Source organism: Sinocyclocheilus grahami, unplaced genomic scaffold, assembly GCF_001515645.1.
Source record: "Sinocyclocheilus grahami isolate Dianchi unplaced genomic scaffold, SAMN03320097.WGS_v1.1 scaffold1652.1, whole genome shotgun sequence".
Taxonomy (NCBI): domain Eukaryota; kingdom Metazoa; phylum Chordata; class Actinopteri; order Cypriniformes; family Cyprinidae; genus Sinocyclocheilus; species Sinocyclocheilus grahami.
The window spans coordinates 103959-116926 of NW_015506831.1; the positions used below are offsets into that span (position 1 = coordinate 103959).

At 39.4% G+C, this 12968-nt stretch overlaps 2 protein-coding genes across 3 annotated transcripts; one reads left to right on the forward strand and one right to left on the reverse strand.

Moving 5' to 3' along the window:
• The first annotated feature begins 839 nt into the window (after positions 1–839).
• On the forward strand, positions 840–6610 carry LOC107571791 (cdc42-interacting protein 4 homolog). Its single transcript, XM_016258164.1, has 11 exons — positions 840–871; positions 1292–1448; positions 1528–1656; positions 1756–1902; positions 3819–3980; positions 4658–4681; positions 4958–5067; positions 5504–5636; positions 5879–5928; positions 6053–6183; positions 6309–6610. Exons 1-11 carry the CDS (start codon positions 840–842, stop codon positions 6449–6451), a joined length of 1218 nt encoding a protein of 405 aa, XP_016113650.1. The 3' UTR covers positions 6452–6610.
• On the reverse strand, positions 5017–11470 carry LOC107571797 (breast cancer anti-estrogen resistance protein 3-like). 2 transcript variants are annotated; one of them, XM_016258173.1, is made up of 7 exons: positions 11358–11470; positions 11105–11276; positions 9679–9790; positions 9418–9603; positions 8245–8414; positions 8057–8149; positions 5017–5090 (listed from the first exon to the last, which is right to left on the reverse strand). In XM_016258173.1, exons 1-6 carry the CDS (start codon positions 11429–11431, stop codon positions 8087–8089), a joined length of 777 nt encoding a protein of 258 aa, XP_016113659.1. In that variant the 5' UTR covers positions 11432–11470; the 3' UTR covers positions 5017–5090; positions 8057–8086. The 2 variants fall into 2 exon arrangements, with proteins under 2 accessions (XP_016113659.1, XP_016113657.1); XM_016258171.1 differs by lacking the exon at positions 5017–5090 and having other exon boundaries at positions 6691–8149.
• Positions 11471–12968: the final 1498 nt, after the last annotated feature.

Sequence of the window (12968 nt, forward strand, 5' to 3'; positions counted from 1 at the left end):
TCTGCACAGGTTGAGCGGCATCATCATCTCAATCCCTCCTGGATTTACTTCCCATTATTTTGTTTGTCAAATCAACAGAAAGCTTGTGATATTGTCATGCAAGGCTGACAGCAGCGTTTGGAAAGTCTGTCAAATATATATATTTCCATGTGCACAATGAATAGTTAAAGTGGCGTTTGATCTTGTGTTCTTGAAGGCCGCTGGTGGTCAGGGTTAACATGTTTCATCTTGGTTTAACCTGTTTTGTGTGTGTTTCTCTAAAGGAACCTCTGTAAGAAATATTCCAGACGAGGCGTCAAAGAAGACCAGGACACAAAGTGAGTCGATTAGAGAATTAAACCCTGATAAACAGCCTCACTACCGTCAGTCTGCAATGCTGATTCCCAGCTATTTTGGCTGAATGAAGATTTGTTGAAGATTGTTTTTTTTTGTTACCAAAATTATTTTTGTTTGAAAGTTCTGAGAACATTCTGACAATGTTCTCTCGGAGTTATGAATAAACGTTCTTCAGTAGCATTAGTTTTTTTTCAACTGCGTACACACAGAATCTGTACTTGTCTCACAGTTTCTGAAAGCTGACACTCAAACAGCAGAAGCACACACCGAATCTGCAAAACCATACACTAATTCTCAGCTTCTGACTCAGTTTTCAATTTCAGAAAACACTTTTTTTTCAAAACACAACTCACAATTCTCTGTGTAACACACACAGATCTAACTGGAACATCTAACAGGAATCTAACAATGTTGTCCAAACGTTAGCACAAAAACATTATAATACATTTCTTCTGAAACATTGGCCGTTTGTCTAATGCTTCATAAACATTACTGCTTACTACATGTGTCAGATGCTTCTGAGAACTCCCATGATGTTTGTGAAATGACAAAATTAGGCATTCCCTTAACCTTTTTCCTAGCATTCACATAAACAAGAAAAGCATTTTAGAACCTGGATGTTTTGAATGTTCTAAGAGCATTCAGAAATGACACTTTCATGTATTAATTTATTGTAATAAGTCATCCCATGGGAAAAGTGCTGGTCTATCATGCGTGTGTCTCTCGGCCCTGAATGCAGCAGAGCGGAGAGAGCATCTTCAAACCGCGGGAGTGTGTGTGTGCGCGTGTGTGTGTGTGTGTGTGTGTGTGTGTGTGTGTGTGTGATCGTCTCACTGTAGACATGATGGTGAAGATGGTGCATTATTATAATGCATTATTCTGAATGCATCTGCTTCAGACACCGTCATGAGTAACTGATTGATTGCTTTCTTATCATGTATACATGTTTATGAAGTGAGCTAGAATGTTTAACTGATTTGTGTGCATCTGTATTGGTTTATATCCAGAGTAAGAAGCGTTTTGAGAAGGAGTGGAGAGACGCAGAGAAGGCCAATCAGCAGACAGAGAGAGTCCAGCAGGACGCAAACGCCACCAAAGCAGACGTGGACAAGGTACAGACTCCTTCAACACACGCGCTTAAGCTTCATGGGTAACAGATACTGTATATCTGATGCTGTGTCTGTGTTTTAGGCCAAACAGCACGCTCACATCCGCGTGCACTTAGCAGACGAGTGTAAGAACGAGTACGCTTCACAGCTGCAGAAATACAATAAGGAGCAGAACAACTTCTACCACTCAGAGATCCCGTCTGTGTATAAGGTGCGTCATGGTCTGCTCTCATCAGAGAGATCATCAGCCTGACTGGAATATTATGAGCTCTACTTCCTGTCTGTCTGTCTGTCTATCTGTCGCTCACAGAAGCTGCAGGAAATGGAGGAGCGGCGCATCAGATTGTTAGCCGACGGCTACGTGCAGTTCTCTGAAACAGAGAAGAACGTCCTGCCCAACATCAACAAGTGTTTAGACGCCATCAGCTCCACTGGGAGGAACATCAATGAGAAACAGGTACACACACACACGCATGCACACGCACACTCGCACGCACTCACACACACACTGACACGCGCACACACACGCACACACTCTCACACGCACGCACACACACACGCACACACACAGATCAGGATTCCCTGCAGTTTGCATGGAAATATCATAGTGTATGTTAGTTCATGATTTCTAACTTCAGCCCTCTTAAGGAAATGCATGAACACTGACAGTAGTTTGACGAGAGCTGATAGGAGCTGCAGGAATGTGTGAGTCTGGTCATGTGACTACATCATTCCACTGTTACGTGCGTTCTCATCTCTCCAGTTCATATTTACTGACATTTAGTGTTTCCTGAACACGGTGTGGTGATAACCTAGATCAGGGGATTGCAATAAATAAGTAAATGTTTAAAATAAAAAAAGGGTTAAAATAAATATTTTGATTAAAATAATTAATAAATAAACAAAAACTTGTTTTAAATAATAAAAAATTTACAAATGCGTAAAATTTGATTACAATAAATGCATTTTGACTATAATAAATGCTAAAAAATGCTTAAAAGAAATACAAAATTATTAATGAATTTTGATAAATGTGATTAAAATATTAATTGATTAAAATAAATCCATTTTGATGAAAATAAATCTGAAATAAAATTTATTTATTTCATTAAAATGCATTAAATTAAGTAAAATAGGATTTAAATAAACTTGATTAAAAATAAATACACCTTGATTAAAAATCAATACTTAAAACATTTTATCAAAATAAACAAACAATTATTAAAATAAGTAGAGTTTAATCAAATTGATTAGTATAAATAAATTGCTAAAAAGAAATAATTTGACATAATAAATGACATTTGACTGCAGACTTTGGTATCCAGACTAATAAGAGCACAGACGTCATTGAGATCTCTTCTGAAACCCTTGAGGAGACACATTTGACATCACTGGGGTCTTTTTCTCAGCAGAAACTTCTGAGGAGAAGGAGATTCGGCAGAAGTTTGATCTGTGTTTTTCTGAAGTAACTGAGACATTCTTCATACAGCACAGGAATGAAAAATCACACATTAGAATAAGTCCAGTCATTGTTAAAAAACATCATCTTGATCAGCATGATCAGAATAACTATACCCATATCTAAATTCTTTCATTTCAAAAGTTTCGGAAAAATAGTTTATTCTGAGATCTCATCTTAACTGAGTACATCTAATATTTTTGACTCATTTCAGTCTGGTTTTAGGGAATTTCATAGTACTGAATCTGCCTTGTTGAAGGTTACTAAAGATATTTTACTTTCTTTTGACTCTGGTTCTTGCTGTATCTTAATCATGCTTAATTTAAGTGCAGCATTTCATACAATAGATCATGCCATCATTCTACAAAGACTTGATCAAGTAGTTGGGTTTCAGGGATCTGTGCTGAAGTGGTTTGCATCCTACCTTAATGACAGTTTTTTTTCCCCCGTTAATTTAGGAAATTGTTTCTCATCTCGGGTTCAGATCTCCTGTGGTGTTCCGCAGGGCTCTATTCTGGGTCCTCTTCTTTTTTCCTTATATATGCTTCCACTCATATATTTTATATTTTTATAATGTATGTTGTATTTTTCAGAAAACATAATTTATCATAACATCTCTATACTGACGACACTCAGCTTTATTTTCCTGTTAAATACAATAACTGTTCTATGTCTAATCTGTCGGCATGTCTTCCTGACACTAAATGTCTGATGGGCTTACATTTTTTACAATGTAAAAAGATTTCATTGGCCCTTTTGTTTTCTTGATTAGGTATGTTTTTAAGTTTGTTTTATTTGTTGTACAGCACTTTGGTTTGAACACCTGTTGTTTTTAAATGTGTTTTATAAATAAACTAAAGTAAATGTTAGAAGTACGCTGTGATTGGCCGTGCTGATGTGGTGTTTGTGTGCAGGACACTATGGCTCTCGTAGAGCAGTATAAATCGGGTGCAGTGCCTCCTGCTGAAGTGGAGTTTGAGGATTACAGTCAAACAGTCAGAGCTGCCACATCTGACAACACAGTAACACACCTGCCCAAAGTGCGCATCAAACAGCTCTTCCTCAAGAAAAACAAGGTACGCACACACACGCACGCTCACTCGCACGCACGCACTCTCTCTCTCTCACTCTCTCACTCTCTCTCTCTCTCTCTCTCTCTCTCTCTCTCTCTCTCTCACACACACACACACATACTCTCTCACACACAGTCACACATACACACAGGTTTGTTTTTATGGTTTATGGGCACTCTCCATAGGCGTAATGGTTTTTATACTGTACAAACCGTATTTTCTATTGCCCTACACCAAACCTACCCCTAAACCTACCCCTTACAGGAAACTTTCTGCATTTTTAGATTTTCAAAAAAACTCATTCTGAATTATTTATAAGCCTTTTGAATTACGGGGACACTGAAAATGTCCTCATAAATCACCTTCTCGTTGTAATACCTATGTCATACCCATGTTATTATACAAATTTGTGTCCTCATAAACCACATAAACATGCACTCGCACACATGCACACACACACACACACACTCACTCGCACACACACTTGCACACACACACTCACTCACTCACTCACACACACTGTACTGCAGGAATTACTGCAAACCATCATCACACTGGCCTCAGATGTGAACATGCTGAAATAGAGCACACACTAGATTAAGATTAGTTTATATATGATGTGTGTGTATGTAAATATGTGTGTACTAACTGTTTGTCTGTGCACGTGTTTGAATTTTCAGGTGACGTCTCCTGATAAGAACTTGGTGAGCAGCTTTATGCAAAATGTTTCGTTTTTAATTTTTATACTGTTTACAAGTGATATGACTCCAGTGAATGATCTTGTGTGGGGTCAGTGTGGTCGAACTAAGTTTGTGCTTGAAAACTGCATACAAACAAATCATGACTCATCAGTAACATTCGTTTTGGGGTGATTGATGTAAGATTAAAGCATACTAAGATCATGTAGTGTCAGGCACAGGAGCGGTCAGTCGGAGTGTTGAGTGTGTGGAGTACTGATGTCTCAGTGTGTGTGTTTTAAGCCATCATTTCTGGAGGATCTCTCTCGTCTGCCTCTGGATGAGAGAAGGAGGCGTCTGCAGGAGAAGATCGATGACATCCAGAAGGAGCTTCAGAGAGAGACGGAGCAGAGGTACATCTCCGTCTCACTGAGCACTGAAATACCACACATCATGCAAATCATGTTATTTCTAGAACTTGAGATAATAGACAAAAAATATAGAAATAATTACATTTAAATCTCATTTTGTGTTTGTATGGAACACTCTCAAAATTGCAGTGATTGACAGCATGGTCACTATAGCACCGTTCTGGCATCTCATTTGGTATCTGCTGTTTTTGAGCAGAGTAATATTGCAGCGACCAAGGACTCGTCATGTTCTGTGATTTTAACTAAGCTGCCTTCGTTTACATCTGTAAGGCTGCTTCACAGAGCACGCTCTTCAAGGGTTGCCATGTCCACTTTTTACAATCAATACTTTCTGTGACTACTGAAACTAGCTGATCCTAAGAATCCTGCCGTTCACATTAACTCTGTAACACTGTCCGTCTCTCTGTCCATCCGTCAGCGAGGCTCTGATGAAGATGAAGGGTGTTTATGAGCAGAACTCTCAGCTTGGAGATCCATCCAGCCTTCAGCCTCAGATCACACAGACTGCCCATAACATCGCCAGACTGAGAGGAGAGCTCAACAAATACCAGGTGCACACAGACTCACACACACAGACTCACACACACACACACACAGACAGACAGACAGACAGACAGACACACACACACACACACACACACACACACACTCACACTCACACAGACACACAGACAGACAGACAGACACACACACACTCACACAGACACACTCACAGAGACTCACACACACACACACACACACAGACTCACACGCATAACATTTCCACACATATAAACACAGGTGTGTTCTGCAGGTTCAGCTGACTGAAGCCGGCGGTGGGACGCTGCAACACACTCCCGCCAGGTCGGTCCGTCAGCAAACACTCTCTGTCTTTATGCGGGATTGCGTGTGTTGTCAAAATTCTCCTGAAGATCATGCGTTTGATCTGAGATGTCTTTGTTAACCGGTATAATGTGTGTGTGTGTAGTTCAGAGCACATCTCCGTGCTGAGCGAGTCCAGCTTGTCTCCGTCAGAGAACATCTACGAATGTGAATTTGATGAGGACTTTGACGTCGACGTTCCCATCGGTCAGTGCACAGCGCTCTATGACTTTGACGGTGAGCTCCTCTCTTTTCTGCACTCCTTTGGTGTTCAGTAAACACTGAGAGATCGGTCCGGTGAGCATCTCTGTGTGTGTGTGTGTGTGTGTGTGTGTGTGTGTGTGTGTGTGTGTGTGTTTCAGGCAGCAGCGAGGGAGCCGTGTCCATGCATGTGGGCGAGCAGCTGAGTCTGATGCAGGAGGATCAGGGCGACGGCTGGGTCCGAGTTCAGAGGGCCAATGGAGACGTGGGATACGTGCCGGCGTCCTACATCCAGATCATCTAGAAACAGCTGATCGTGTGTTTTACAGGAGTGTGAGCTGTGCTTATGTGACTCCATCAACTCTTGTGCTTTTATGTCACGGGGAATGTTTTTACTTTTTGATTTCTTTCTTTTCTCTCATGCATTATGCTGCTTCTGGTGATTTCCTGAACATTTGTAGTTTTAAAATGGTTTTTCGTTGTCTTTTTCTGCTGCGTTTGTTAAATATTGCATGTAGAAGCCTTCAGCTCTGATTGTTGTAACTTCATGATGCATAAAAACAGTCAAGTGTGTCCAAACTTGTGCTGAATGATTGCCATATTTAATTTAAATATCTGCTTAACCCAAAAAAATTATAACTATAACGACATCTATATTAGCGTCCGTATCATCGGATGATATAAACAAGTGCATCCGCCACTTTAAATGCTTGAGCAGCCATGCACATGAACAACAGTCAAGGTCAGGATTTTCATTAAATAATACATTACATCGAGTAGATTATAAACCGCCAGAACACTTGGAATATATGACATGGGATCATTCTGTGATATACTGTGGGAAATTATATCTGAAATCGAAAGAAGGGCTAGAACACCACGGTGTGAGTAAATGATGACTTAATTTTTATTTTGGGGGTGACTGTCCCTTTAAGGCCCATTCACGCTAAGATTGATTTTATTATCAGTTTATAAATGTTCTGTTTATGAAGTCTGCTGCTTTAAATGCTGTGGTCTTTATTAAAGATGTATTCTGATTTGTTGTCAGTGTTTTGATCATTTATCAGTGGGACAAAAGCTTTCTGGAAGTGATTCGAGAATGTATGCATGTATCGTATCGTATCGTATCGAATGTATCGTTCCTCAGTGCGATATCGAAGTTGTGTGTCTTCCTCATTCTCAATGAATTAGAACGTTAATTAAAACTTTAAAGGTATAGTTATTGTTCTTGGTGTGAACAGGCATTAAGGTATTTATTTATTTTTAATTCAAACGCAAGAATGTTTAAATGTGGTAATGATGTTTCAGATCAGATGTGCCGTGAGTTGGCTGGTTTTAGATGCGCAGGATGTGTTTTGGTGTTTGTCTCCGTCTGCTGGCTGCACACAACAGTTAATAAATGCTAATGTTTTCAGTCTAAGTGAAATCAAATGAACTTTGCAATTCAGTACATTTTCCAGGGATTCCACGGTGTGTGAGATCATTGGTGCACAGACATCTAAATGTCATTTTTTTTTACTTGCTCCACTGCTATTTTCCTTATATGTTTGCTTAATGTGCATTTTTGACTTTTATTCAGTCCCATCTGACCTTTTTCAATTCATCGAGTAGGCTGTTCACCTAATCCTGACTATATTTGAAAGTAAATCACATGATGCTCTTTCATGTTGTCTGTAAACTAAACAGACTTTTAGTTTGATATATTTATTTCCATTTTAATCCATTAAGAAATTCAAATATATTCTTTACATATAAACGGTCAGAAATATAGATTTGGCAAATTTCACTCGGGTGTGAACACAATCACAGCTTTAAATCATCATCACTGTAAACAAATTGAAGGTGAAGCGTGGCATATTTTTAGCAATAAAATATTGAATTTTATAATGAGAGAATCGACACACTTCACCTTTACAACAGCATCACGTCTGAAGGTCCTTTATAATCTGATTGTGCTTTGGTTTGGACAGTCTTTCCGGTCTGTTTGAACATTTACTGTAATCTGAATATACAATAAATCACAGGAATATTAAACTCAGATGTGGGTTCATTCATCGAATGTGGTTCAGTTCTTGTGTTTGCTAGCAGAGCTCAAACCTCTGAGCTGCCATCTGGTTCAAGTTTGTTGGAGAGGACCGTGAGGATCCTGTCGAATTTGGCGTAGCGCTCCTTGCGATCGGCTTTGGCGCCCATCTGTCCCCAGAAGAGCCGAAGGGCGAACTCCGTCTGAAACACCTCCAGCAGCTCCGGGATTGGCTCCCAGCCGGCTGGAAGCAGAGAGCGACAGGTCAGTCGGCCAATCAGAGCACTTTGCGTGTATGTGTGTCAGTGTTGCCAGTTTGGGCTTTTTTTGTTACCTAATTCAGCGACTTTGCCTATTTTTGCTGAAACTTCAATGTGTTTTGGCTATAGGTTGTTGTTGTTTTTTAGCAAACGTACAAATAAAAAAGAAAGACATTCTATCACTTCTAACTTACTCTCTGAACATTTTACATTTAATTATGTAGTAGGTGAATCAAATGCAAATATGAACAATGACATAAATATGCTGATCAGCACTTAGCAACTTTCTCATTGTTGCCGCAACTTGTTTGTGACCAAACTGCTATTTTGGACATATTTTTACATTTGGCTATTTTTGGGCGATTAACAAACAAATAAAATGTTTTCGAACTAATCATTTTATGTGTAAATATAGCTTAAAACAAAACACATCTATAAACATGCTAATTTCACTTAGCGACTTTCTCATTGTTGCTATGACTTGTTTGTAACTGGTTTCTTGTGTTTTTTTTGACAAGGAGCCATTTTGACTATATTTAAACATATTTTTTGGCATTGACAAACATACAAAATAAAAAATGTAGACATTGTGTCACTTTTAACTTTCTGAGTGATCAAAATGCTGAGTTTTACATAAAGAGACAAAATTATGTAATGAATATTTAGACATTTAGACATTTAGCACATTGTATATATATATATATATATGTTTTATTAAAATTTTTTTAAAGTTGTTTTTAAGTTTACTTTTTTATAAGACTGAAATCATGTTTTTATATACATATATATATATATATATACACATACAAAGTTTTACGTTGTAAATAAAGATTACTTGAACACATTTTACAAGTGTTACTTGCTGTTCCTTTGTAATTATTTGTAAAATTTGCTAGCAATTTCTGAGTGAAAATAGTTTCTACAAATATCGTTCAGTGCAGGCTTTAGCTAGTTTCCACTGAGAGTATTTGGCTGATGTGTGTGTACCGGAGAGCAGGCCGTGAGCGTGTTGCGTGCAGTCGTTAGCGTGTAGCGCGGCGTTGCGTGCCGACTGCAGCAGGTTGTAGAGCAGCTGGCAGGCTCTGTCAGTGGACTCCACGCTGTCCTCGCCCTCCATCAGCCTCAGCAGCGGCTCCATGTGCGGCAGAGACAGCGGCCCCGACACCACGGCGTCTATCACACACAACACTCGCTGGAAGCTCACTCAGCATCGACACGAGACACAGTCGAATCACGACAAACACTCACCGTCACCCTCATTCAGGGATTTCATGAAGGGCTTGAGACTCTTCTCGAACGTCACGGCGCTGTCGGTGTGATTGCGCCTCAGCGCTCTCCACGTCATCTCCAACCTCACCACCTGCGATATTATTTATACAACATTTTATTCTTATAAAACAAGTGTGAAAGAGTTTTTCCTCTACTTCAGCAGCACTTAATATTATCTTTTTCGAAGTTGAATAAATGTTTCATTGTCATATTTTGCCATGCTTTGTGTGTTCTGCATTATGTGTCCACCCCGTCATGTGCTGGTCCACCCTGTCATCTTGATATTTTACAATGATATTTTAAATAATAATTCAATCATATCTATATAATCCAGTGTGTTCAATAGCTAGGTATGGGATCAATAAAATGCAAACCAAAAACTGTATCCAAATATCAGATTTCTTCATATAAGAATAAATACATGTGCGAATAGTATGAGTTTCTTTAAAAACACATGGTTTACATAAAATCTTTCATGTATTTATAATTTGAAAGCAAACAAATAACCCTGTTTAGGAAAGGGACATAATACCTTTCAGAAAATATAATTTGCATCTTAATTTTGCAATGAAAACGTATTTAACAGTAATATATATGACCATGACAGGGTGGACATATCTTATGATCTATGCGTTGAATAATGGCTCATAATTATCTAAAAAAAAAATTGTGTGGGAGTTTCTATAGTACTTGAGTGTCTACTATTTATGACATTATGACATGGACATAGAAATTAAAGCCAAGATTTTTGAGAAGCGTGAGGGTTGAAATGCACTCTATGGTGATATTGACCCACATATTTTAAACGTTTTTCTCCACTTCAGCAGCACTTACACACACCAAAACTTAAGAGTTTTATTCCTATCTATATTCCACATGTTTTTACTGAAGGATTTGTTCATATATCATTCACACTGATTTATACAACATTTTATTCTTAAAAAACACGGTGAACGTGCTTATATTTAAAGGTTGTGAGTTTTTTCTCCGCTTCAGCAGCACTTACACACACCAAATCTTGGAGTGTTATTCATATCTATATTCTGAAGGGTTTCACTGAGGGGTTTGCTCATATATCATTCACACTGATTTATACAGAATTTGATTTAGATAATTTGACACTGATTTATATTTTATTTAGAATCCCCTTTGGAAAAACCTTTAGCTCTAATATGACAACAAAATCAAATTAATTTTCAACCTGGCTTCATCCAGTGTTCAGGTTAATATTCTGAAAATGAATGCAAATTAGTGAGTTTTTAATTAGATAATGCTTCATTTGGATATTTGGACTTGTAATACAAAAATGTTTTGCCATTCTTAATGTAATCAGTCAACTGGGGAAGTATGGTGATATCTATTAGTTACATTTTTATCCAATGCTTTTATCCAGTGTAGGAGGTACCTGCGGCAGCTCCAGTGCTTTCATGACGGCGGAGAAGGCGTACAGGTCGTGTGTGGTGTTGCGCAGCTCCTGCGCCAGCTGGATGATCCTGTGCAGCACCATCGCCCGCTGACTCACTGTCCCAGTACAGCCCAGAAGATCCACCGCCACGCCCAGAGCCAGAGTGTGATGCCTGATGGGGAATCACAGCATGACGTCATCACGCGTCACATGACAACAGCATCAGCATCAGCATCGTCACGGCAGCACGCACCTCTCCAGCAGGTCCTGTCTGAGCTGGCCTCCGTGTGGCAGCGTGATGAGCTCCAGACCGGTTTCCACTCCCATGATCCTCTTCTGCTCCACCGTCACCCCTGTGACCCGAGCCACCTGAGATAGACAGAGGCTCAAGATGAGATAGATGTGTGTCGAGTGTGTTATTTTAGTACTATTTATAAATGATTAGTTTTTATTAATATTTTGAATTAGCCTTTATTAACAAAAAAATTACTTTCTTTAACAGTCTTTTTGCCTTGTTTTCCAGCACAATTATCTAAATATTCTTAAATATTCAGACCCGGGAAAACTTGAAAACTTGGTCTGAATGAAAATGCAAATTCATTCTTTGCCACTAGGTGACTAATAATCTTGCTTGCTCCCCATTGACTTCCATTAAAAAACAATGAGATGTTTTTCAAAATAAAATTCTTTATATTTTGCAGAAATATGTCATACAGATCTGGAACGATATGAAGAAACAAATAAGAAACATTGTGTTCACTCATAAAACTTTTGCGTACTCCAAAAACTTTGCATTTGCCTGCAAAACGTTTGTGTTTCCCCAAAAAACTATGCATCCACTCATAAAACGTTTGCTTTCTCCCAAGAAACTCTGCATTTGCTTGCAAAACATTTGTGTTTCCACAAAAATCAATGTTCACTCATAAAACGTTTGTGTTCTCCTAAGAAACTTGGCATTTGCTGGCAAATCTATGGCTTTACCAGAAGTAACTTTGTATTCACTTGCACATTTTTTGGCATTCCCCCAAGAACATTTTGCATTCCTTGCAAACCTTTGCATTCACTCACAAAACTTGGGATAACACAATACTTTTCAGAGAAAATGCTAAAGTTTTGCAAGCAAATGCAAACGCACTGGAATATATATTTATTTCATCTCATCTCGTATTTTCCTATCACTGTGTTCCCACTGATATAATTAGACCAGAATTGTGTATGAAGTAAGTAAATCAAATCAGTTTCTAAGTCTTGTTGACTTTAAATAGCATGTGCTCATGAACTCTCACCTGTGGCACCAGCTCACCATAGAGGCCGGTGGAATCAGGCTCCGGACCAGAATCAGGTTGAGTCGGGGTGAAGACGATGGAGATCCGCAGCGGTTTGGGAGGTGCACGTGAATGCAGCTGTCCATCAGAACCGCGCAAAGGACAGCCACCGAGACTCGACTGGCTGGGCGGAGCGGCGCAGGAAGCGGCTGGGCTTAGAACAGGCTCACTTCCTGTGCGGAACACCAGGGAGGCGGGGGCGGGACTGGACTCCTGTGACGGACAGCTCTGTGGGACACCTGCACGACATCAACAAAACATTCTGTGAGATGATCAGATCTCAGATCAGTTTTTCAATATGTTCATGTGTGTGTGTGTGTGTGTGTGTGTGTGTGTGTGTGTGTGTATGTGTGTGTGTACGTGTGCGGAGGTTGCTGTCAGATTGAGCGGACTGTAGTGACGGTCTCCCAACTGTCTCCAGATTAGCAGGCTGACTGCCGCTTCTAACACACACATCACTGTTACTATGACAACTATACACACGCATCACTGTTACTGTGACAACCCACACATCACTGTAACTATGACAACTATACACA